Source organism: Juglans microcarpa x Juglans regia, chromosome 1S (genome assembly GCF_004785595.1).
Source record: "Juglans microcarpa x Juglans regia isolate MS1-56 chromosome 1S, Jm3101_v1.0, whole genome shotgun sequence".
NCBI classification, from domain to species: domain Eukaryota; kingdom Viridiplantae; phylum Streptophyta; class Magnoliopsida; order Fagales; family Juglandaceae; genus Juglans; species Juglans microcarpa x Juglans regia.
This window is the reverse complement of record NC_054595.1, coordinates 14,660,315-14,687,790: the sequence shown is the minus strand read 5'-3', so window position 1 is coordinate 14,687,790 and position 27,476 is coordinate 14,660,315. Positions and strand designations below refer to the sequence as shown.

Sequence of the window (27,476 nt, the reverse complement as noted above, 5' to 3'; positions counted from 1 at the left end):
AAGCACATCCATTCGAGATGCACATCCAACACACAAAGCAACTGTAACTTATCGGATGAAAGGTGTTTGGATGAATAGACAATGTGGGAAAGTGCAAGAAAATTAGTCATATATTCAAAGTTGACATTACCTTCAAGAGAAGAAGAGCGAATGAAAAATATATTGTATTACGCTTTGGATGATTTTCTACAAGGCCTACAATCAACACCTACAAAGGAACAAATGATTGAACTAATGGGCCTTCAACCAAATATACGACAAGCCCACAAATTAGACCTTAGGCTTCCACCCAATTAGGCGTATGACAATACCGTCCACTTTAGAAGGTCTTGCATACAATGTCAATACAACTTGCCCCTGGGATAATGAAAGACCAATGTTAGCAGGTGGTTTTCCTCTAGGTTGAAAAAATGCTTGCGACAGTTTAAGACCATACCGGACCGCTTACAAACTAGACCAAACTTATTAGTTCAGTCTGATCCGGTTCAACGGATTTTCAGTTTTTTTTACACCCCTAATTACCATTCATAACTTTTTCACTACTATACACAAAATTATGAGATAACCGCTCAAACCAGATCCTGTTTGATCGTTATTGAAACTAGCATGAATAAAAGTTCACCTAAAAGGCCTGGAAAGCAATCTGACAGGCCCTGGACCAAACACACAATAAGCTGCAAACTATCAGTGTTTAAAATTTGAATTCCAAACTACTAAATTAGCAAATTACACCTTCTAACTATAAAATGGTAACCACCTCTTATTGCTAATATCGATGAAAAAATAAAATGGCATGATATAATATTAATTAGTGTGACTTTAATGGAGATTAAAAGTAATAATTTTTTATAATTTTGAATCGAATGTACCACTTGTAAATGTACTTATCCCTATTTATTTATATTCAATGAAAGTTTCAACAAGAATAATGCAATTGCCTTTCATCCCATCCCCGCCAAAGAAAGTGTCGGGAAAAGTCAAAAATAAAAATATGAGTCGCCACTCTAAGTTAAGAGATACAAAGGGAAGAAAATGAACAAAGCAGGTAGAGTTACCGAACTGTCCAAACAAGGAGCATCAATTCCATCGAGTATATATAACTTTAAAATTTAGATACACATGGCATACTTCTGATTTGGGTTAATACAAAAATGTAAAGATGGAAAAAAGAATATCTTTAGACAAATATATCTTCCTGATTGGCTCCCCTGCTGAATCCTTTAACTTACATTATCATCATACCTTTCCTTTCCCATAATTCAGAACTCAACCGACATCTTTGTCCCTCCCTTATTCTTATAAGGAAGCAATACCTCCCCAGATACCCCAAAGAATAAACCTAGGCTGTCCTTATTTTTTAAATAACCCAGGGTCTGAATCTTTAAAAACAAGGGAAAGAGAGGGAGAACCCGAATGAGCAGGACGAAACCGAAACCAGACTGGGAATTTTACTTGAAACAAAACCCCTAGATGTATAACTCTCGACCCTTGCCTGCTGTCAAGATTGCACAGCCAGCCTCTGAAGATGCTCAAAGAAGACTTGAAGGCTCACATCATCTGTGAAGATCACATCTGACCCAGCAGCCATCTCATTAGCATTATTGTATGTAGCTGATGGGTTCAATTTTGCCAATAAGAATCTAGCCTGTTCAGCACGGAACCACAAACATATAAAGCTTTGCATGAGATAAAAGCTAAAATAAAATCATATGAACCACACTGTTTCAACTAGCTAGACATGCATTATTACATATAGAATTCAAAAACTCTGGGGACCAAGAGCAACCATCAAGTAGACAGAAGTTAATTGTATAGGACATTATGTGGATTTGAATACTCAAGACACTGACTTTGTACCATCTGCGAGATCTAAACATCTTTTTCTGATAGGTAAATTACATTTTTATTAATAAAAGAAACAGGCATAGTCCAAGTACACAAGGAGTATACAAAGGAAACACCTAAATACACATTAGGAACTAGTAGAAGCTACAAGAAAATCATAAAAACTAGCCCTATTGAAATCAATGAGAATAGCCCAACTGAATAAAGTATTGAAGACAAATCTCTTTAACTCCTCCACAGAACATTCCCGATCTTCAAACAACCAACCATTTCTCTCCGACCAAAGACACCACATAAGACACGGGAATCATTGTCCACACAGCAGTTATTTGGGAGTTACCCTGAAGGCCACATACAAAACCAATCCTGTTAAAGATGTCATTCCACAAAAACCCAGCCACCTCACAATGTAATAATAAATGATCCACAGATCTGCCATTTTTCATACACATGTAACACCTATCAGTAATAAGCCCACATTTCCTCACATTACCTATGGTAAGGATTTTGCCAAGATCAGCTGTCCAGACAAAGAAAGTTACCTTAGGCAGAACCTTACAGCTCCAAATTCACTTCCAAGGAAAAGAATCATGGGTCTGGACTATTAGCATCTTGTACAAATATCGAACCACAAATCTCCTCCCATTATGAAACCAAACCATCCTATCCACCACATCATTACCAATGTTCATAGCATACAACAAACTGAAAAAAACCAGAAATAGCTCCTAATTCCCAATCCTGCACTGCTCTTTTGAAACTAGCATTCCACTGCAGTGAGCCATCAGATCTATCCATAATACATACCACCAAAGCCTCCTTATCACATGCCATTTAAAAAAGAATAGGGAACACAAGCTTGGGGGCCCTATCACCACACTAAGTATCAAGCCAAAAACGAATTCTAGAACCCTCACCCACTTCAAATCTGAAAATTTTAGTCCCCCCCCAACAAGAAAAGAAAGCCCACTCCCATACTTGGGCCCTGTTTGGATGTTGAGATGGTCTCAACCTATCTCATCTCAACATCCAAACAACATTCAAACACAAATGCTTTTCAATTTCAATAATTTTTTCATCTAATCATTACAACTTTTCCAAACTTCTAAACAAAACACAAAAAACAATTCAACTTTTTCAAATCTCAAAACAAAAATTATATTAAGAAAATTATATTCTAACAATATTTCAACTTTATAATATTTTTATTAAACTTTTTCTCTCATTTCTCCAAGCTCCATAAAACATCTTAAAGCCTAGTTTAAATAATGAGATGAGATGAGATAATCTGTAAATAATAGTAAAATGGTTTATGAATAGTAGTGAAATGGTTTGAGTTCATATGTTTTATAGGAATTTGAAAAATGAGAGAGAAAAAATTGAATAAAAATATTATAAAGTTAAAAATTATTAGGGTATAATTTTTCATATTATTTTTGTTTTGAAATTTGAAAAAGTTGAATTGTTTTTTGTATTTTGTTTGGAAGTTTGGGAAACTTGTAATGATTAGATGAAAAAGTTGAAAAATTGAAATTGAAAAGTGTTTGTGTTTGTGGTGTTCGGATATTGAGATGAGATGAAATGAAATGAGGTGAGTTTGGAAGACTCTACTATCCAAACCAGACCTAACTCTAACAATTTCATTACTATTCAAAAACTATTTCACTACTATTCACAGATTTCTCATCTTATCTCAACATTCAAACGAGGCCTTAGAATCAATAACCCTCCACAAAGTCTCCTCATAATGATACCACCACCACCTCTTTCCAAGAAGGGCCTTATTAAAAATTCTCAATTCAAACACCCAATACACCTCTAGAAATTGGGGAGCAAACCTTGTCCCTACTAACAAGATGCAACTTGGCCTCATCCCCAATTCCACCAAAGGCACGGAAAATCATGGGTAACAAAGCAATCTTGCAGCCCAATATACTTGCCAAACTTTGGATATATCTCATAACACCCATGGGAACCATTTCAGACTTCACAAGATTCACTTTCTAACAAGAAACAACTTCAAAACAAAGCAAGAGTGCCCTCAAAGTTTGAATGTGACCGATGTCCGGCTCGCCAAATAGCACCTGTCATCTACAAAAAGGTGAGAATTATTGAAATACACAAAATTAAGACTCCCCACATAAAAGCCTAAAAAACCATTCCAACAACAACATCCAACATACAACTCAATGCATCCAACCCCCGCATACTGGAAAAGAAACCCGCCGGAGAGCCTTTCACCAAAACTAAGAATCGAATTGTAGATACACAATGCTTGATCCAAGTGCACCATCTCTCCCCAAAACCACATCTTTTTTTTTTTTTTTTTTTTTGATAAGTAAAAATATTATATATATATATATATATATCAAAATGAGTAACCAAGTACACTGAATGTATACAGGAGAACACCTTGCCCATAATAGAAAACCCTTAATAACCCAAAAAGCCCGTGAAAAACAACCCAAAATACATCAAGCCCGACCCCAACCCCTTGTTTCCCGTAGAACTAAAACTCTACCCAAAAACCCCACCCCAACCCCTTATTTTCCAGTCTTCACAATACCCTCCCTTTAGACTTTCCTCTAGATGACCTACCACCCTTAGTATCGTAGTTGATTCCCAAAAAAAGACGTAACTCCCTGCTTTTCTTGAAACTTGATTTGGTTTCAAGCGTGTGGCTTGCCTCGATCGCAATAATTAGTTCTTTAAATTGGTATTCACATCCTCCATGTGAAATTCCCACGAACTGCTGAATCTCGTTAACTTTAGGCACAATCTAATCTGCTATTGGAGGAAGAGAGACCAGGGGAGCCACAATATCCCCAAACACTGTATCCAACTGCACCAACGCCAAATCCATATTCAAATCTCGTACCTCCTCAGCAACTCCACTGGTTCTCTCAGAACCAATGGTATGACATCAAGTCCCTTTACCTCTGATGACCCTTTATGTGCAACTTCAACGGGTCCCTTCACCAATGGTCTGACACCATTTTCCTTCAACTTCAACGAGGGAGCCATAGTCTCTTCGAGTACAAAAGTCACCTAAGGCGAATGACATTCCATTGCAGATGTCTCTACACCGATACCCTACGTAGTACCCACTTCAAATAACCAAGACTTCCTTTTGACCCGCCATACTCTTCTGGATCTACGTATAGGAACAGGGCCGAATCCGATTTTTCATTTCCTTTATCTAAATTTAAAGGAACCACATCTTCTAAGTAATGTAGAAAATCTCAATTTACATGATCATATGCCTTCTCCATATCTAACTTGCATAAGATACCTTGAGCTCCATTTTTTATTCTACTATCCAACTATTCAGTGGCAATGAGAACTGAGTCCAAAATTTGTTTTCCTTTAATAAAAGCATTTAGAGGCTTTCAAATGGTTTTATTCATGATTATACTCATGCAATTGGCAAGGACTTTGGACATAGCCAGGGGTGATAAACGGTCCGGTCGGACCGAACGTTTTGGTCCGGACCGAACCGGACCGAGACTTGCTCCGGTCGGTCTCGGTCCACATTTTAGAGGACTGAAAAGTTTCGGTCCAGTCCACGGTCCAGGGTTTTTGTAGGCTGGACTGAATAAAAAAAATATATATATATTTTATATATATTTTTTATATAATAATTGTACAATTAACAATATAAAATTTTAAATATGTTATTAATGCTTGTTAATATTCTATAAATTAACAATATTTTATATATATCTTCATCTAACCTATCACTATTAACAATATAAAATTTTAAAAATGTTATTAACACTTGTTAATATTCTATGAATTAACTAATATATAATATCAATTAGTTAATTATATAGTAATTATATAAATTAATAATATAATTTTCATCTAATTTATTATCATTGACCATATAAAATATTTTTTTATTGAGTTTGTTAATCCACATTAATAAGTCACATAATTTAATTTAATATTTTAAATAAATTTTTTTATTAATTATTTAAAAAAATAAAAAAAAAAATTAGGCCAGACCGACTGGACCGAACCGGACCGGAAGCTATCGGTCCGATCTCTTTGGATGTCCGGTCCGGTCCGGCGATGGACCGAAAATATTCGGTCCATCGCCGGACCGGACCATTTGCACCCCTAGACATAGCACCTCATTCACAAACCAATAGGGTGATAATCCTTTACATAACTTCTTTGGAATAGGAACAATAAGCCGCATTCAGGCTTTTTTTTTCTCAAATTCCCATGAGAATGAAGTTCATGAAAAAGCTTTATGATATCCTCCCCAACCACATCCCAACATATCCTGAAAAAAAATATACATGGAGAAACCATTCGCACCAAGAGTTTTGCCATCCCACTAATCACATGTTGAACCTCTTGTACCTCAAACAGTCTTTCCAACCAATTTGCACTCAAGGATCAATAGCTAAAGGTTAAGCCATCAAGTTTTGGCTTCGAAGAAAATTGCTCCATAAGGAGTCCTTCATAATAACGAGCAATAGGGTTCTAGATCTCCAAATGTTCAGAAACAGTGATGTAGGATAATTGTGGAACAAGAAAGAAAAACAGAATAATAGTAGACCAGAGAAGAAAAGAAGCCAGAAAAGATAAGAGAAGAAGACAAAGAGAAAGAGGGTTGGAAGAATTGCAGTTGTAACAAGCGCTCAATTGTTTAATCTCCAAAACTCCCCCTCAATGTTTCATTACAAGCATTTAAAGAGTAAAATAACACAAACCCTAGAAAATCTATATGGAATAACGCTAGTCCCACGGCTCCCAGCTCCCGCTGGCATTTTTTTTGTTTTTTTCAATTTTTTTTTTCTTCGTGATTATTGAAAGTATTTTTTAATGATATTGTGAATTTTTTAAAAAAATATATATATTTAAAAGTGTTAAAAAAATGTAAAAAAAAAAAAAAAAAGCCAAAAAAAAAACCAAAATAACTAACGGTGGCTCCCAACGGGAGTTGGGAGCGGTGGGCGTACAAGCGTCCAAGTCTATGGGCTAAAGCCCAAGCATTAATTCAAACCCAAATAAAATAAATAAAACATAAGTAAAATAACTAAAATAACAATAATAGGAGATGTCCTCATCAACTCTCCCGAGGTGAGAGAAAAAACTCGACTCTGTCGAGTTGACAAATTACAATAAGGCTGCAATCAATCACCCAACCATAAGCTAAGTGGTTGAGCAAGCTTCTTACGACGCCTATAAACACGTGTGAGTGGAGGCTTGAATCTGGTGTCCCCACCAACTCCCCCAGAACGGGTCGACGGTGACCCAGGCAAAGGAAGATCTTGCTAACTCCAATAAATATGGATCAACCTACTGGAGTCTCTCTCTAGGAATCCATGTACAGTTGGAATCAAGTCGATCTACCCAACGAACAAGGAAACGCTGAACCTCTCCATCATTGGTCAATACAATCTGTTCATCTAAAATAGTATCAATTTTATCTTTGTGTGCTATGATAGATGGTATTGGAGTAGGAGTGACAAATGGTTCAGGGTCAAGGTCCACAGATGGAGGTAGAAGAGGATCATTGGAAGGATTGAAATGGCCTTTGTAAGCAACTAAGTCCTCAACATTAAAAGTAGAGTGGCAACCAAAATGTGATGGAAGATCAATGACATGCATTTGGACCAACACGCTTCAAAATTTTAAAAGGACCAGCACTACAGGCCTGCAATTTGGAAGCGGATCCAGGTGGACAACGTTCCGATCTAATTCAGATCATAACATAATCCCCAATATTAAATACAATATGTCGTTTATGCAAATCAGCTCGAAGTTTATATGATGCATTACTGGCTTCAAGTTGTTTATTGATCTCAATATGCAAATCATGAAGATGTTGCACAAATGCCTCAGCTGACACAGACACACTAGCGGACATGGGAATAAGGTCTAAAGGCTTCCTAGGCTTATAGCCATGAAAAACTTCAAAGGGACTCATACCTAAAGACCGACTCACAGAACTATTATATGCAATTTGAGCTCTAGGGAGGATCAAATCCAAATTCCGAAGATTTTCTTGGACGAGACATCTTAATAAATTGCCAAAACTGCAATTAACAACTTCAGTTTGACCATCCGTCTGAGGGTGGTAAACGGTGGAGAATTTCAGTTTCATAAGGTGAGTGCGACGATAGTGGCTTACCTGAGGGAGTGGGTGCGACGGGACTAGGATGGCCGACAGTTTCTGGCACCATGGGTGGTGCTCCAATGTCCTGGGGTGATCGGCGGTGGTTGGGCAAGAACACAGGGCTGTGCGAGTGAGTTTTCTTTCATTGCATGAACTGGATTTTCTTGTGTTTATTTTTTAGGGTCTCATTAGGAAACTTATTCAACTAGGGGCTTACGGGTGAAGATAGTGGAAGAAACTCACTCAAATAAAATCACTATTTTAAAATAGAACTTAAAATTAGTAATAGTAATAATAATTAAAATTACACTTTTGGGGTCTAGATGTTATAGCACTAAACTGAAATTCTCTACCGCTTACCACCTTCAGACAGATGGTCAAATTGAAGTTGTTAACCGCAGTCTTGACAATTTATTAAGATGTTTGGTCCAAGAAAATCTTCGGAATTGAGATTTGATTCTCCCTATAGCTCAAATTGCATAAAACAGTTCTGTGAATCAATATTTAGGTATGAGTCCCTTTGAAGTTGTTCATGGCTATAAGCTTAGGAATCCTTTAAATATTATTCCCATGTCCCCACATGCTAGTGTGTATGTGTCAGCTGAGGCATTTGTACATCTTCATGATTTGCATATTGAGATCAATAAATAACTTGAACCCAGTAATGCATCATATAAACTTCGAGCTGATTTGTATAAACGACAAATTGAATTTAATATTGGGGATTATGTTATGATCCGAATTAGACCGGAACGTTGTCCACCTGGATCCGCTTCCAAATTGCAGGCCTGTAGTACTGGTCCTTTTAAAATTTTAAAGCGTGTTGGTCCAAATGCATATGTCATTGATCTTCCATCACATTTTGGTTGCCACTCTACTTTCAATGTTGAAGACTTAGTTGCTCACAAAGGCCATTTCAATCCCTCTAATGATCTTCTTCTACCTCCATCTGTAGACCTTGACCCTGAACCTTTTGTCACTGCTACTTACCATCTATCACAGCACACAAAGATAAAATTGATGCTATTTTAAATGAAAAGATTGTGTTGACCAATGATGGAGAGGTTCAGCATTTCCTTGTTCGTTGGGTAGATCAACCTGATTCCGACTGTACATGGATTCCCAGAGAGACACTCCAACAACTTGATCCAGATTTATTGGAGCTTTATCGGAGTCAGCAGGATCTTCCTTTTATCGGGTCACCATCCACCCGTTCCGGGGGAGTTGGTGGGGACACTAGATTCAGGCCTCGACTCACACGTATTTATAGGCGTCGGAGGAAGCTTGCTCAACCACTTAGCTTAAGGTTGGGTGATTCATTGCAGCCTTATTGTGCTTTGTCAACTCGACAGAGTCGAGATTATTCTCCCACCCCGGGAGAGTTGATGAGGACATCTCCTATTATTGTTATTTTGGTTATTTTACTTATGTTTTATTTATTTTATTTGGGTTTTATTAATGGGCTTGGGCTTTAGCCCATAGACTTACTAGGGTTTATTTAGGGTTTGTGTTATTTTACTCTTTAAATGCTTGTAATGAAACATTGTGGGGGAGTTTTTGAGATTAAACAATTGAGAGCGTGTTACAACCACCATTCTTCCAACCCCCTTTCTCTGTCTTCTTCTTCTCTTATCTTTACTGGCTTCTTTTCTTCTCTGATCTACTATTATTTTGTTTCTCTTTCTTATTCCACTATTATCCTACATTAAACAGCATGACCATCAACATGAACATCTCAATAGAATTGTTCCTCCAATAGGAATTGGCCACCAAATGGAAGAACATGAAGATCAACACCTTCAAAAACCACAAGGGCAACAATAATGCAAAACGAAGCTTCTTGACATGTCACACCCAATATCTCCCTCATCGATGTGGCCACCAGCGGCGAAGTAGTCAGATGTTCAGAAATGGTTGATGACCAATTTTGTACCAGCCCAGGTAGCAGAGGAATAGCTACTAGCATGCCAGGAATGGTTATCAAAGTAGAACCCAATTCAAGAGAAGCATACCCATTTTCATGTTTGACCTACCACAAGGGGACTAGCCGGGTAAGCTTCTGGGGCCCAGTAATAGATATTCTTCAGTGCCACTAACATCCCTGTCTTCCTTGTCAGACACCACCCTCAAGAAAGTTGGCAACATCCTTTGCATGTGGAAGACAATTAGGAGCCCTTTGAAGCCAAGACCATCACACTACCACTGGCAATTGATGCACCACCCACCCCAGAACCGCCACGCATAACAAAAAAAATTCTGAGATGGCGGATGAAGCACCAGCTTCTCCAACACTGCCTCATACAATTTCCCCCCACCTGAAAAGATCCCAGATGATGATAGCCTCAACTAATACTACTTCTCATGACAAGCCACTGGCCCACCAGCTGATACCGTTGTTTTCAACCTCTGAAACAGGGGATGAAAAACTGCAAACCTCCCTAAAATTTTTCGCAAAACTGATCCATCATTTTCAATCCAACCCCTCAGGAATAACAATAAAACCACACCTACCACTATCCACGTGTTCCGCAATCACCAAGTATCTACCATAGAAATTTGAAAATTGATCCAAAAAGGTACGATTACCCTCACGCGAAGTTGTATAGAACTTGCTGGAACCACCCAACCGAACACAGGCTTCCACCGTCTGCACCAACCAACCCATCTTTCCATAACCAAAAGTGATGAACTTCTTCACCTTCCTGCTCTTTTCTGTATGTCGTTGGTCCACTTTGTCGTAATCTAATAACGCTCTTTTCCATAATCCAATAATGCTGTTGGTCCACTTTGTCGTAGTTGAAAGAGTCGCACTTCAGGCCGGATGGGTTTGAAACCCATTTTCACACCGACCAATAAAACAATGACACGTAGGCCTTCCATAGAAATTCTCATTACAGCCGCATATATACCCCAAAGTGTCTCCCCCTCCTCCTTTCTCCCCTCTCCCTCCCCCAACTGGGAAATCGACAGGGGAATTTCATTTACAAAATGGAGTAATCTCCAGATAGGTTCCTTAGGGAGAGTCACTCTCAAGAGGTCCATCCCCATCCCCCCACCGCAGTTGGATTAATTCCCTGTTTTCCCTAGCATCTCAGAATCTACCGAGATGTTGCATATGGTTTTGGGTTGCATAACCAAACTGCAGCACACGGGTGCTCAACTTTCATCACTATCAGTGTAATGCATGGGTATGTATGAAAATGATAGAAAAATGTATAAATTTTATTTTATAAAGATACCCTTTTCAAAACATTTTGAAAAATATCATGTCAATCTCTGTAAATTGGACTTCATTATCAAGATATTAGAAAATATGTCAAAATGGGTATTTGGGTCGGTTGGGAATGGGGGACAAGCAGCACATGCACACGGGTAGCATTCATTTCGATGAGGCAGGCAAGCAATTACGTACTACGCAAAACACATGGAACCATTTTGGTGATTTAAACCCTCCATTTAAAGTTTTCCAAGAGCATCAGTGACTGTAGTGGGATCCAATCGAGCACTGTTCGAAGAATTAACATTCAAAACTTGTTTTCTTTTCTTTTCTGGGGCAGGGGAGACCATTCGCATTCAGTCTGTTGATCCGCCCTAAATCTCTTGGTGCAATGAGTGGTGGAATTATTTTCTTCGATAAGGTTGAGGTATTGGTGGGAGAGGGAGCTTCGGCATGAGGGAGCTTCAAACAGAAGACGATTTTGCAAGGGCTACCTTCTGTCGGCGTTGAGCGCAGATGGGGGAGGGAGAAGGAGCTTAGGCTTCATGCTTTTTTTTTTTTTTTTTGGGCTTTAGGTCTTTGTGCGTCTTGCAGATGGGGGGAAGGATGGGGAAAAAGGAGGGGGAGACATTTTGGGGTGTATGCGGCTGCAATGAGAATTTCTATGGAATGCCTACGTGTCATTTTTTTATTGGTCAGTGTGAAAATGGGTTTTAAACCCGTCCGGCCTGAAGCTTTTTCCTAGTCGAAATCCTTAGTTTCCACAACCAGACTCCTCAAAGAACCCATCGTTGTGAGGTTAAATATAAGACCTAGTCCGTCCCCAACCTCATACCATCATCACCTAAACAAAGACCAAGGTACTTAAAGTGATATGCTAAAATTACTTCTTTTTTTGTATAGGCATTGGTACCCCCGGGTAAAGCAAAGGGTTCAGGTAACACTAGTTGGTGCTTCTTCAAATGTGATTAGATAAAGAATGTAACTGTAACTATTTTCATGATGGAAGTCCCATGGATATTGCAAGAGACATAATTCAAGTCTTGACAGATTTACATTGTGAATAGAACAGGCCCCAAGTTAATTGACTTCTCTTACCTTTAAAGTTCAAGTTCAAACAAGGGAATTTATTTGAGGGAAAAAACTGTTTTACAAAAGGTATGAATGGAGAAAGGGCATGAAATATTGTCTTAAAGTCCCATATATTTGTTGGGAAAGTGCAAAATGAATAACATTTCATCCATCGTGAGGAGGGAGTAGTTAATAGAACAATAACTTAAACAAACAGAGAAATTCTGAAGAATAATGCACATATTGACAATTTCTCATTAAATTGAAATGATCATAGTTTGATGTTTTTACCCTATTCAATACTCTGACAATTTCTCATTAACTTGAAATGATCATAGTTTGATGTTTTTTACCCTATTCAATACTCTGCTAAATTAAATTTTATTTACCTAAAGACAACCTTCAAGCCCAAACTTAACGTGTATTATTTTCCAAGATTTGATTCTTGAATTACATTTATCTAAATCACGATTCAATTTGTTGAAACGTATTACTAGACAAGATCACCAGATTGTAGAACACAAAACAGATCCAAGGACAGAAGCTTTGCAAGAAACTTGGGCATGAATATAAAGAACCACTATAGCTGAAGATAAGGATAGGCCAGTAATATCCTCCCCCACCCAAACAAAAATAAATAAATAAGTAACAAAACCCTCAAATATTACAATCAAAACATCATGAACAAAAGTTTAAATCACTTTCGGGAGTTATTAGAATTGTTTGTCAAGCAGGTGTTATTAGAATTGTAGAAGATAATCGAGGTTAAACAACTCAATATCACTGGAGCCCAATAAATTGCTCGCAGTGAGTTCTTAATTCTGCCAATTAGCAAGAGTTATGTAATGGCATTACCGGCACTTAAGGAAGATATTTACATAGGTCAAGGGTAAGCCACCATTTTGCAGGCTAGAATTGCCATTTTATCAATTCAAATGCAACAAAATTCACCATTATATTCTAAGATTTTTCACTATGCAGATCCAAGAAGAGAAACCATTCCAGCATTCCATCTCCCTAAGAGAATCTCCTATACTACATTCGTTCTATCTGACTATGTTGCTGAGAATACATATTACAAACTACAGAATCAGTCTTCAGTGTGTAAACAACTGCAAAGCTTCTAGTGAGATTCAATTGACTAGAGATGAATTTATGTTAAGCATCAGCTACTGCTCGAAGAAAATGGATTTTAGAAAAATAATTAATAGCAACAACAGAAGCTCAAAAAACTCAAACTTGGAAAAAATGTACTAACCTGGGAGCCATGCTGATCGCATACCACCAATCTAGGGACAGGGAATCGTTCCCGAATGATCACCTGGGAATCATCATGAGGAGCTTGCAATAGATGTGCAAATGCCTGAAAGAAAACAAGTATATTCAGTTAAGGGAAAAAGCTTATTTGAAACAATCTCTGAAATGAAGTTTACTTGTAAAAACTTGCATTGTGTAGTGAAACTATCCAAAAAATAAATAAAAAATTAAAAAAACTCGTTCTTTTTTATTGATAAAATTAAAAAACTTGTTAACATTAATATTTCAACCATTTCCAGAACAATTGCATTGATACCTGGTGTTCTGGCTGATTATGATATCCTGCATTACGCCACTGAGCTATTTGCATTCCATGGAAAATTACAACACTGAAATAGGAATCCAGCAAGAGAATACGGTCCGCTGCAATGGAAGCCACATCCAACAATGCTGGAGCAGGCAGTGAATTGAATGAATAGGATATCAAAGACGGTTGAATCATAACAGCAGCATTTGTGATATTTTCCCTGTTTAACAACATGCGGAAATAGGCAGTCTCATCTGGACTGTTGTTAAAAACCTGCCAACACCCAACCAGAATCCCCCCCCCCCCCCCCCCCCCAGCAAAATAATAAAATACATTAGGTGCATATGTAGACATCAACTACCGTATGCGAGAAGGAGAAGGAGAAGAAAAAGAAGAGAAGAAAAAAACAACCAAGTCATGAATACCTGTACAAATTGTGATCTTCTCAGATTAAACATAAACTGAGGGAACAATGAAAAAGAAGGATTTAATGTAAAAGACGCTGGATCATCCTTCCGGTAGTCACCAAATTTAGAACAGAGACGAATGAGAGACCGATCCAACCACCTTGTAGCGTCAAACCCTTCCTGATTAAAGATAAATAAAAATCAATCATCAGGTGTGCTACTTTGATAACGTCATTACACAACATGTTACAAATCTATTGTTGCACTAGTGACGAGGCAAGAATTTATAAATCCTCATGTACTTTTTCTAAGCAAGATTCTTAAAATGAATCTGCTCTTAAAAGGAGAATAATCAACCCATAGGGGTTGACTCAAGTAGTAAGAGCCTTGGTCTTGATGACATGCTCCCTCTAATCTAAGGTTTGATCCCTTAGATGCAAACAATTTATAGGGGCCATCAGACTGGGAAGTTTTCCCTTGAATTACCCAAGGTACACTTTCGAAAAACTCTTAGTGAAAGGCATGTGCACCCCTAGGATTAGTCAGGACTTTGTTCTAGACACCCGGTGCCAAAAAGAGAGAGGAGAGTATTCAACACTCCAAACCCAATATATAAATTCTAACAAAAATACACTTGATTAAAACAAAACTAGATCATTACAATCAGACGCTCAGACGGAGCGTTACTCAACAATTCTCGAGTTTCAAATACCTTTGAACTTGGTCTCACACATGAAAACTATCTCCATGAATTTTTTTCTTTCATTTCCCTTTGAACTTCCCACTATCATCTATTCAAACAATAATATAGCTTGCTTTCAAATTAAACAATTAGAGATACAACAGATGGTGAAATATCTATGATTAATAAATATATACGCATGAGAAATTAACAGCTGATGAAAAAACTTGTAAGATACCTCTGTCTCCATTTTCAGGGAAGTCAATCTTGCCATTACCACAGCAGCAGTCTCCTGATCAAATCCTTGTACCAATTCCTATATAAGAAAAAATTTTCCTATCAGCATTTACCTCCACTTCATGGACACATCTTTAATTATACTGTAACAATGGTGAAACACCATCGAACAAGATCGCGAAGCAACTAGTAGAGATAAGCAGAACTCAACTTTTCATAGAAAATTAATGTCATAAGAATCAATACAAGCAGTGAGAGATTAAATATCATGCAACAACACATACAGGACCCTAAATATGGCCAACCATTCAACAGAAGCTTTAATCAAATCAACATATGTTTAACAGAGGTTTACCAATAGACGTATTATAATTTTCTTTCTATAAGTAAGAATAAAGTTTTGTTGATTGGAAAGAGGCATAGCCCAAGTACACAGGAAGTACACACGGATTTCACCTAGCATAATCTAGGGAACTAGAACGTATTATAATTTTAACATCCATAACCAAGGCAATCATTGAGGAACAAAACCTATTCGATGTGATAAGAAAATACAGACATGACAAGACAAATTGTAGAAACATGAGATAGCCATCGAAAGGACTCATCAATAGATAAAATTATTCTTTCCTAGTTGTTGTTAGGTGTATTCTTTGTATACAATCTGAAATGATGCCTCCAAGGAAAATGTGTCATAGACATCCAATATAACGTACTCGCCTTTAGAAGCATTCCTTCTGCATAGACTTCCATCTTACAATTGAGAAGTTGTACCTTCAGAAGTTCAAGCCAATATGTCGCGTCCATGGAACACATATATCATCCACGTCCAATAAGGCACGCCTTTAAAAGCATTCATTCTAGTGGGGCTTAATTGAAAAGTTGGAGTAACAATGTGAACCTTTATTTCCCCAAAAGTCTGGGATTTTATTTGTATTCCACGTTTGTTGAAAGTGAAATTGCAATATACATGAACATTCACTCCCTTTTTTATTTAGAGTAACTAGAAAATTAAGTATGTGCATGCACACATGGTTACTAATGTGTGTGCACACCCATGCGAGGGAGCAGGTACAGGTGTGTGTCAAATGCGGTGAACAGTCTCAAGTACGATCCTAGCTCACCCTACAAAATTAGGTCAAAAACAAAATTTACATAATAGGCATAGAGAACGTTCCATAGTTTCATGCCAACTCTATAAGACTTCCCCATTGAGTTATGCCACAACAATCTGAGAAAATTAACCACCATTCTTTGGGCTTCGACTATTGTATTAAATGGAACTAGTATTCATGATTTTATTGTATCTTTTTCTAGTTCATATACTTCCTATATACTTGGGCTTTATCTATTACTTTTTTAAATACAATATTTCTTATCAAAATAAATAAATATCCGCCATCTTTGGCACCGGAAAAAAGAGGGAGATGTTCCAGCATCAATGAACTGACATATCAACCCGTGTGCTGTTTTGCATTCATTTACAACATGTTGATGTAGTTATTAGTGATTATCTTAGCCTGTAAATTGAACCAGTAAATCTCACATAAAATCTATGGTTCCATGCCTTAAAATATATACACACAACATATGGATGAAGGATTCGATTAGTTTTTGAACAGTCACAGACAAATGAGCTTCGTCACAGAAAAAAAAGATATGAAAACTGAAGTCACAAACCTCTGAGCTCACTGCACTATCTATCCATCCTCTACTAATGGTTGTCACTCGAAGTATTAATTGACCTTCGGGGTTTTGATAACTGCAAGTACATATAAGACCTCAAAAGTCAATTAAAAACCAAAACCAAATAAAGAAAAAGTGGCACAAATATGTGTGCACACACATGAATATACGCATATGGTAGTCCCACACTGATACAATCCACAAACATACCTAGTGAGAAACTGCAAGTACAACAGGGGATTTACAGTTCCTGGGGTATTTGATCGATCACTTGATGAAAGATCAAAAAACACCGTCAAGCAAGTACTTTTATCAAGACCACACAATTTCCATGCTGTTGTACCACCTTCCCCAATGGCTGTATCAGCAACAGCAGGTCCTTTCTGCAAGGTTTGCAAAAATCAGCATCAAACACCACCATTACAAATTTGCTCGGTCTTATTTCCATGGAACTTGAACAATTTACCAAAATGATGCCATCAAGCTAAACAAAATCAGGCTTTTAGAATTAAATGGTGCAACCTTTTCCAACGATGTGCAAGGCCCAATTATCCCCTGGATTTTAATGTCCTTTGAACAATTGATCTCTAGTGTGCCACTGAAACAAATTAGTTAAGTGAGATTGACAATTAATTACAAGCATTACATGGGCCATGAATAATAGCAGCAAAAAGGTAAAGCTTTTTTTTATTTTATAAGTAAGCAGCATAAAACCAAAATAAAAGAAGAATAAAAGTAAAAGAGAGTCTGCATGGGTTAGAGCAATTGTGTGAAGCACAAATGATGGAACTTGAGAAGTCCTACTCTCACAGGCACAATTTAATTTGAAATAAAAGGGACCTTAAAGCAAAAATTAAAAAAAAAAAAAAAAAATAGGGTCCAATCCATTGAAGTAGAAAACAGACATCAAGTGTTCAATAATGACAAACTCACTTAAAACAAAGGCCCAGAGACTGCTCCCCTTCTTCGAATACCTGCTTGAAAGAATCTTTAAATACAGAATGACCAAAACTTTCAGCTTGAACAACAAGGCCACCAGTTTTTTCGACTGCAACTTTCATTTCTGCAACCCCAACCTATATATTTAAAATTCCCAAGAGTAAAAGCATATCAGGTACAATCTACAACGCATAAAAATTGTGATTATCAAATAAAACTTGATTATTCTGATTTATTAATTGTTCGTAACTATAATATTTAAAATTTCATGACAAAAGCCAAAACTTTTGCCACAAAACCCCCCAAAAAACAGCCCTACAGAAGAAGCAAAGGCAACACAAGCACAAACACCTGGAATTAACATGTTATGCATCAGGATTTACTTCAAACAGTAAATTGCTGCAATCAGTTGTAATTAAAAACCCACTAGGTAAAAGAAGTACCTAAACAACAATATATTGAATACTAATCAATGACAATAAACAAAGCTCAAGAAGTAAACAAGATCTTATTTCTTGAATACATTAAATTATAAACATGCTTATGTTTTAATGTGAGACCATCGGCCTTCTTAAATGTTGACCGTTCCTGCATCAAGAATAAAGAAAAAGAAAGATTATACTAATGCAAAATATGAAAAACACACTTTACAATTTATTTTTTAGTTTTTATTTTTCTATAAGTAATCAAAGAAGTTAATAAAAAAGGGCAAAAGAAGGTCACTTCAAATAAATAACAAAATGTTCGAAATCATACACGCATACACGAGTTCTTTTTTTTCTTTTTTTGATAAGTACGCATACATGAGTTCTTCAAAGCCGTAATAAATCTACTACAATATTTAAACGGGAGGCTCAATTTCCTCCCCCATTTTCTCATGTAAGTTTCTTTGTAAATAAAGTCTACATAAAAAATCAATTATTCCACATCTAAGCTCTACATGACATGTTACCATGAAAAGGTGTCAGGATCCACACTTTGACAGTATAACAAGAACTGCAAGAAGGAATCTTAGATTACTTGACAAATTTCAAATAAAAAAACAGATATGAAAAGTAAAATTTATACAAAAAAATTAGTCATTTGCTTGTGAGTGTTAGGGACCTGCATGAACAAGGCTACTCGATATTCAACTCAAATTTGACTGTCATTTTTAACTCGATTTGATTATTAAATAAATCGTTCAAGAACACAAAATTAGGCTTTATTATCAAACGATACAAACTCATAAAACTCACTCAGCTTGACTTATTAGCTTGTTCAAAATATTACCATACATATATAAATGCATTCTATCATATATGTATATATTATGAAATAAACACATACACGTATATATAGTGATTATTATCAATAAATACGATATTATATAAGAAATATATAATATAAGTTTTAATTCCTTATTTATAAATATAATTAGCATAAATGTTATAAAATATACTCATTTTTTATATAAGTTCATATGGTTACATATAGTAGATATTAGGCACTATAAATATGCAAATGTTCCATACAGGTTGAGCTTGAGTGACCCAAAAAGCTTGAGTTGAGTTTTGAGTCAACCTCAAGCTTGATATTAGTACAATCGAACCAAGCTTGACCAAGCATAACTCACTCAAAGTTGGCTTGATTACGGCCCTACTGAGGGTACATGAAAAATGATAGGCTAAAGACTTCTAGAAGTCATAAAAGAATTAAAAAGCAAACTAACACGGACCTGATCGAGGGCAGAAGCAAAAAGGTCCAAAACGTGACCCTGGCTAACCAGCTGATTTGCAAGATTTTCATAGAATTTGACTGCTTTCTTAAAATAAGGTGCTGCATCCTTGTCAAGATCTTTATGTGATCGTACTGGATCTGATAGATCTTTTGATATAATCTGCAAAAATATATTCAAACCAATGTTGTTACCATCAAGAAATTACAAGAACAAAAATAATCCTTGGAAATTTATCAGTTTAATAAAGAAAAAAAAAAGTAGCTCTGTCTCCCAACTTTCTTTTTCTGATAAGTAAAGCTGTCTCCCAACTTTCTTATGCTGCACATGTGACTATCAGGTCCAATGAGTAAATTCCAGGATAATTTCCAGATTAAAGAGGCTTTTCTTCTACATGGAACAGAGGAAAAACCAGTCTCAGGTTTGATTCATGAAACATTGAATAGGAAAATGATGTGTGAGTGCCTCGGCCTTGGCTCATGTTATAAATGCATGGGACCATATTGGCATGATACTAGGCTTGAGCCTAGAGACTGTGCAAATGCAACAAGTCTTATACTCAGTTAAACCCCAACCCCATCTAAGTTCTAATTTGCACCCATCACACGAATCATGTAAATCGTCGGCTTCTCACCAATGCGACGTGGAACATCATAGCACCTAGAAATTATTTGCACCCATGGGTTTGAACCTTAGACTTGGGAGAGTCTTTCAGCGATTCAACAGACCCCCCCCCCCTAAGCTAGACGCTTCACCAACCCGACACAGAGAGAATAGAATGAGTTGCCCTAGCCCTAGTCTTACTAAGAGTTTGAATTTCTCTGTAGGATAGGAGGGGCGAATGAATCGCCTTAGTGCAATCTGGCTCGCATTATCGTGCCCAATGAACAATTGCCTCCTTTCTACCTTGAAAAGAAAAGTGTTTACCCTCAAAACCAATGTTCTTACCACTTGGAGCCAACCCCTAGGGGTTAACATATAACTAACTCCATTAATAAATAAATTGAAAATAAGAATTCCATTAATAGTAAGAATAAAATATAAAAAAAATTCGATACACTTTTCTCTCCGTACACTTTTTCACCTCTGTTCATGGGAGACTGAGTGTGTGATTCTAGAAAGTGTGGGAAAGAACATGGGTACGTTGAATGTTGTTAGTATTGATTTTAAAAATTTTGAGGTAGTAAGGAAGGGAAGATGGGTGCATATTACTAAGAGGGGATGGAAGTGGGTTAAGAATCTTCATCTGGAGTTAGCCCCGGCATGGTGGTTCACAAAAGCACCAGAGGATTGCTTAAAGTCAGGGAGAAAGGGTTTTTACTCGGCACACAGAGAAGGTGATAGGGGCTTCATAGCTCAGAGAAGCTCCAATGCACAAGGGGTTTTCATGGCCTTGGTGGAATACAAACAGGGGGGCCGGCGCAACTGCATTATCATTCCTGAAGTTAGAGAGGGGAAGGGGTGGAGGAAAATAGTGGAGGTTTTGAAGGAGGAGGGCAGAGGAGGCCGTCACGTTGGAGTGGCCTCAATGAAGATGGCAGCGACGTCGGTAGCTCAACCTTCGTCGCAGTCGTATAAGGAGGCTTTACAGAAACCCAAACTGACGCCTGTTGCTAACCCTAGCAGGCGTGAGGTTGCCAATTTTGCAGAGGTATAGCATAGAGGGGTCGATGGCAGGGGAGATGTTTGCCCAAATAAGGAAGAAATACTTCGGGTGCTGGCAGAGATGCAGGCTCAAGTGGGAGAGTTGCAGAGGCAGATGTTTGGCTTAATTAGGTATATAGAGGAGGATAAAGAGGAGGGAAAGAAACGGTGCGGAGTGGAGGGTAGGGGGCAGGAAGTAAAACGGTGCGGATCATTAATTGATAATGGCGTGGGCTGGGGTGGGCTTGGGTCAAGAGTAAGGCCCGTTGGAGGGGTGTTGAAGGGGAAGGGAGTTGGGCAGTTGGAAGGCCTGGTTGAGGAGGAAGGCCCGTATCGGGTGTGGAGACCCAAAAGCCGAAATGATATCAGCGTTACGGGGGGGCTTCACACGATGGCGTCAACGCACACGACGAAGCCACCACTTACACAGAAAGTGTCGCCGTCCCGTGGGGAGTCATCTGGTAGCACGTCAGAGCCGATGCCGTCGCCGGAGGAAGAAGAAAAAAAAAATAGTAAGCCGATTGGGCCTGTGTTGGTTTTGCAGGAGCTGGAAATGGAAGAGGGAGAATTTTTGGGAAGTAAGGTAGGAGATGAAGGAAGGGATCATGCTGGTGAAATACCACATGAGTCCGAGACTGAAGAACCAAAGAATCTCGGGCCAATACAGACACACGGAGGGAGGGTGAGAAAGGGTCTGATAGTGAAGATATGGGAACACTGGTGACTGTAAAGGAGGAGGAGCAGAGGGAGGGGGAAGGTGAAGGTGAAGGCTCCTTGGTTTTATTCAATGCTGAATCCGAGACTGAAGAGCCTGCAGGGGAGGATCCCTCTCCGATAAGAATTATGCATCCTTTACCTGCAGATTGGGTTATGAAAAAGGTGGAAGAATTACAGAGTTGTGTGGGGATTTCTTGCGTGGGATATGCAGATCAGTTTAGGACATTGTTAACAGCCATTGAGGCAGGCCATTATCAACAGGAAGCAAGGCCAAAAAGAAACAGAGAACTGCAGCGGCTGGATTGGTCTATTAATTATGACAGTAAGGAGGGGAGTGCAAGTTGTGGTAGGAATAAAGGGAGGACTGGTATGGTTGTTAAATGAAGCCAAATGGTGGAATTTTCTGACTTAATATCTGAGCTAGAACTTATGGACCTTCCTCTTATGGGAGGTGATTATACGTGGTCTAATAACCAAGCTTGGTCAAGGCTGGACAGATTCCTCATATCTCCCTTATGGGAAACGCAATTTCCAGATGTATGCCAGAAGAGACTTCCACGGGTATGTTCTGATCACTTTCCTATAATGTTAGACTGTGGAGGAATTCCAGAGGGAGAAGACCTTTTAAATTTGAGAATATGTGGTTAAAGACGGAAGGATTTGTGGAACTGGTTAGGCACTGGTGGAATTCATATCAACTAGAGGGCACTCCAAGTAAGATATTGGCTAGAAAACTAAAAGCTTTGAAAGTGGATTTGAAGTCTTGGAATGAACAGATTTTTGGAAATGTAATATTACAAAAAAAAAAATCTCCTACAAGAACTACAAAGTTTGGAGGATGTTGAAGATGAGAATGAACACAAAGGCCAAGTATTATCCGAGTTAGAAAGGTTGATATTAATGGAAGAGATCTCGTGGAGGCAAAAGTCAAGAGCTTTGTGGCTCAAGGAGGGGGATAGATGCACAAAATTCTTTCATTGAGTTGCAAACTCACACAGGAGGTTTAATGCCATAGAGTCCATGACAGTAGATGAAGGTATATCCTCAGATCAAGCCGTAATTAAATATCATGTTGCTGTACATTTCGAACGATTGTTGACAGAACCCCATGAATGGAGGCCAAAAGTGGATGGTCTAGTTTTTGAGGCCATTGATCAAAACAGCATGACTTCGTTGGAGAGACCATTTGAAGAGGAAGAGGTACGACTCGTCGTCAGAAAAATGAACAAGGACAAAGCGCCAGGTCCAGACGGCTTTACTATGGCATTTTTTCAAACTTGCTGGGAGGTGGTGGGAGGATATGTCATGCAGGTGTTTCAAGAATTTTTCTCGTTTGGAAAATTTGAGAAAAGTTTAAACGCTACTTTTATTGCACTTGTCCCTAAAAAGGTGGGTGCCATAGAAGTGCAAGATTTCAGGCCAATTAATCTTGTGGGCAGCATATACAACATAATTGCCAAGGTACTTGCCAATAAGATGAGCATAGTAATGGATAAGATTATTTCTAAGTCTCAAAATGCCTTTGTGAGAGGTAGACAAATACTGGATTCAGTTCTTGTAGCCAATGAATGTCTAGACAGCAGGCTTAAGTCGGGGGTACTAGGTTTTTTATGTAAGTTGGACATGGAGAAGGCCTATGACCACGTCAATTGGGATTTTCTGGTTTATTTGTTAGGTAGATGTGGATTTGGAGAAAGATGGAAGGGGTGGATAATGCATTGTGTGTCGACGGCTCACTTTTCGGTTTTGGTAAAAATGGTGACTCGGTGGGCTTCTTTAATAGTTCACGAGGACTACGACAAGGAGATCCACTTTCACCACTCTTATTTGTCCTCGTGATGGAGGCACTTAGTAGAATGGTATCGACGGCTGTAGCGGGGGGGTTTTTCTCAAGTTTTTCAGCGGGGGCTTCTAACCATGGCTCCATCACTATTTCTCATCTTTTGTTTGCTGATGATACGTTGCTGTTTTGTGAGGATAATGCAAGACATATTCAATCTCTAAAAGCTATCTTACTTTGTTTTGAAGCGGTTTCCAGGTTAAAGATCAATCTTGCTGAAACGGAGATGGTTGCAGTGGGTGCGGTGAGAAATATTAGTGGGTTGGCCAGCTTATTGGGATGTGTGGTCTCCTCGTTGCCGTTAAAGTATCTTGGTCTTCCGCTGGGTGCAAATTTTAAAGCCAAGACAATTTGGGAGGAGGTGTTAGAGAAACTAGAGCGTAGGCTGGCCGGGTGGAAAAGGTTATACTTATCGAAAGAGGGAAGATCACACTTATCAAGAGCACGCTATCTAACCTTCCCACATACTTCTTGTCTTTATTTCCCCTCCCGATAAGCATTGCATCCAGAATTGAGAAACTCCAACATGACTTTTTGTGGAGTGGACTAGGGGATAAGTTTAAATTTCACTTAGTTGGATGGGATAAAGTATGTACTCCCTTGAGCGTTGGTGGGTTGGGGGTTTGCAATGTTAGATTCTTTAATAAGGCTCTACTAGGAAAATGGTTGTGGCGTTATAATCATGAGAGGGAAGCCTTATGGAAAGGGGTAATTGATGCGAAGTATGGGTGTGCAAGGGGGGGTTGGTGTTCTAATGAGGGGAGGGGGGCTTATGGGGTTGGGTTGTGGAAGCACATAAGGCAAGGGTGGGGGACTTTCTCGAATAATACTAGGCTGTGTTTTGGGGAGGGCAGTAGAATCAGCTTTTGGAATGATGTGTGGGTGGGAGATATGGCCTTCAAAAATGCTTATCCTAACATTTTCAGAATTGCAAGGGAAAAGGAAGCTATGGTGGCTGATGTGAGGGTGGTTAGACAAGGTTTACAGGAGTGAAACATTAATCTCACTAGGGAGGCACAAGATTGGGAAGTGAGTGAGCTGGTGGATTTTTTCAGCTTATTATATAACATCACTACCGCGGGTCCAGCTGACGACATGATGGAATGGAGGCCTTCCAAGAACGGGAAATTTTCGGTACACTCTTTTTATGACATTCTTTCAGCTCAAGATAGACCTTATTTTCCTTGGAAGAGCATATGGAGGAGTAAAGCACCTCCCAAGGCTGCATTCTTTGTTTGGACAGCAGCTTTAGGGAAGATACTAACCATGGACAACTTAAGAAGGCGTGGACTCATAATTACGGATTGGTGTTGTATGTGTAGAAATAGTGGAGAAACGATATATCATTTACTATTACATTGTGATTTTGCAAGAGACATATGGACTTACTTTTTCAGCAATTTCGGAGTCGCATGGGTAATGCCAGGAACGGTGGTGGAATTACTAGCTAGTTGGAGAGGGATCACAGGGACACCACAGATTGTAGCGGTGTGGAAGATGGCACCTATTTGTATTTTCTGGTGTATTTGGAGTGAAAGGAATGGTAGATTCTTTGAGGATCATGAATGCTCCTCGGAGGAGTTTAAGAGCTTTTTTTGGAAGACTTTATTTATGTGGGCCATTGCTTTAGAGTTAAATGGTCTCAGCTTCTATGATTTCCTTGTAACAATTTCTAGTTCTTAATTTGGTATACTCATATGTATACCTCCGGTGTACTTGGGCTATGCCTATCTTTATCAATACAATTGCTTATTACCTATCAAAAAAAACAAAGAATTCCATTAATAAAAATGAGAGACCCAATGAACAACACTTCACCTCATGAGTCAGCAGTCATGGTAGATGTAACCTATTTAACTTACCTAAACTATTCGATTCCACTCTTATGGTGCAAGACATATTATCTAAAAAGAGTCCTAACAATATTAGCTAAACTCACCAATGTTGTGAAATAATGTTGAAATCTTTATCATTCATTTTTCATGCTCTACCCACCCGTGGGCAGCCCAAGTGGTAAGGGCAAACTTGTGTGCATGAGCCCCATGTCACAAGTTTGATTATCCTTGGGATCAAACTGCGATTAAGTGGGAGACCATGGCAGTGGATTGTTGTGCTAGTCTCCTCGAGAGTTTAGGTTCCATGGGTGAGTTTTAAGGGCTTTGCCGTGGGGTGGTTCCCCATCATCAAAAAAAATAAAAAATCATGCTCAATTCCTTGTCATTTTTTTCCATACTACCATGCTTTCATAGTACTACACACGAAAATATGAACCAAGGTGACTTTGAAAAATAAGGTACAAATGAAAAACTACAGGAACCCAAGTAAACAATAACAAACGTGCATTACAACCGTGGAGGTCAATTAAAGTACAAGATAACATCCAGCACATATTAAAAGCAGTAATAGCAAATATGACAGGATTTCCTTTTACCGTGCCAGGCCCTTCTGTACAAGGACCACCAACTAGAGCTATAATTCTAGCACCAGTGCCAGTGGAACAGGCTCCAAGCAATCCTGTTGAAACACTTAAAGCCACTCCCGTGCACCGCGATGCCCGACACCCCGGCGGAACAGGCCACTGATCAGTTTCCAACTCTTCCAACAACTGAAATGCACAACAAATTCAAAAACAAATCCTCAACAAATCAAAAATCAGCCCTACATAACCAAATCACACAATAGGATTCAAAAACCCACCGCGTTGAGCGTGTACTCACAATCCGCAGCGGGCAATAAGAACCGTGTGACACCTGAATCCAGAAACCCTTTCGGCACGCCCTTCTGGTACCCTGTTCCGCCAGCTCGCCTGGCCGAAACCCCAAGCCCCAATTGGTCCAAAACCTGCTCCTTGGAAATCTCTTTGTTCCCCCTGAACACGTACACCTTGGACATGTCTGAGAACCCCAATTCATGCACCTGAACCTGGGTCCCAAACGAAACGAACCCCACCAGCGCGTTCTCCGGCAACAACCCGATGGCACGCATTAGTGCCGATTTAACGAACCCCATTTCCTCCTCGATCATACAGGTATCAAGCATGAACAAAAACACGGGCGAGAGCGGAGAAGGACCGAGATTAGGGTCAGGATTTTGGGGGAGGGAATATTGCACAGTGGTATACTGGGCGTAGAGCTCGCCGGGGAGGTTGGTCTCGGAGATCATGGAGTAGTGAGGTGGGAAGTGATTGCGCTGGTAGCAGAAGGGGCAGATCCAGATCTTGGCGGTAAAGTCCACCCGCGAGAAGGGGTTGAGGACGGCTGAACAGGTCTTGCATCTGAGGGGCGCGTAAGGGAGGGTGGGGATGTCCGGGTGGGGGCGGATCGGTGAGATGGAGGCGGCGAGTGGGATCACGCACTTGCTCGCCTCGACCTTGGTGCGCGGCCATACGTTCCATGGCATACGCACTCCGTCGAGACCCTCCGGATCTGTGTTCGCCATCTCCGACATATCAATTTCCCTAAAGGATTCAAATACCGCGGAATTTAGAGGCGACCCCTTACAAAATCAGAGAGAGGGGTCACCGGAGAGGGAGAGGAGGGAGGAAATAAGAATAATGAATCCTTACTGCTAAATTATAGATCCGACGCCGTTTTTAGTAAAAGAGATGAACAACAGAAATTCCATTTACTACCTTCTTCTTCCACTGCGAGGCCGACGACAGCAAAGTCGTAGGTGGTGGGCTCTCTTTTCTCCATTCCATTTTTTTTTTTAATTCTTGTAAAATATATACAGACGTTTTTCTATTTTTTTTTTAAAGTTGGCTTCCTTCATTTGAGA

At 38.9% G+C, this 27,476-nt stretch overlaps 1 protein-coding gene across 2 annotated transcripts; it reads right to left on the bottom strand.

The window, feature by feature from the left end:
- Positions 1-1,060: 1,060 nt before the first annotated feature.
- On the bottom strand, positions 1,061-27,476 carry LOC121245933 (protein transport protein SEC23-like). Of its 2 annotated transcripts, XM_041143855.1 has the most exons (13): positions 27,331-27,476; positions 26,397-27,156; positions 26,131-26,304; positions 19,499-19,660; positions 17,776-17,918; positions 17,365-17,440; positions 17,053-17,225; positions 16,837-16,918; positions 15,158-15,235; positions 14,256-14,417; positions 13,840-14,103; positions 13,525-13,629; positions 1,061-1,645 (listed from the first exon to the last, which is right to left on the bottom strand). In XM_041143855.1, exons 2-13 carry the CDS (start codon positions 27,144-27,146, stop codon positions 1,499-1,501), a joined length of 2,316 nt encoding a protein of 771 aa, XP_040999789.1. In that variant the 5' UTR covers positions 27,147-27,156; positions 27,331-27,476; the 3' UTR covers positions 1,061-1,498. The 2 variants fall into 2 exon arrangements, with proteins under 2 accessions (XP_040999789.1, XP_040999790.1); XM_041143856.1 differs by lacking the exon at positions 27,331-27,476 and having other exon boundaries at positions 26,397-27,318.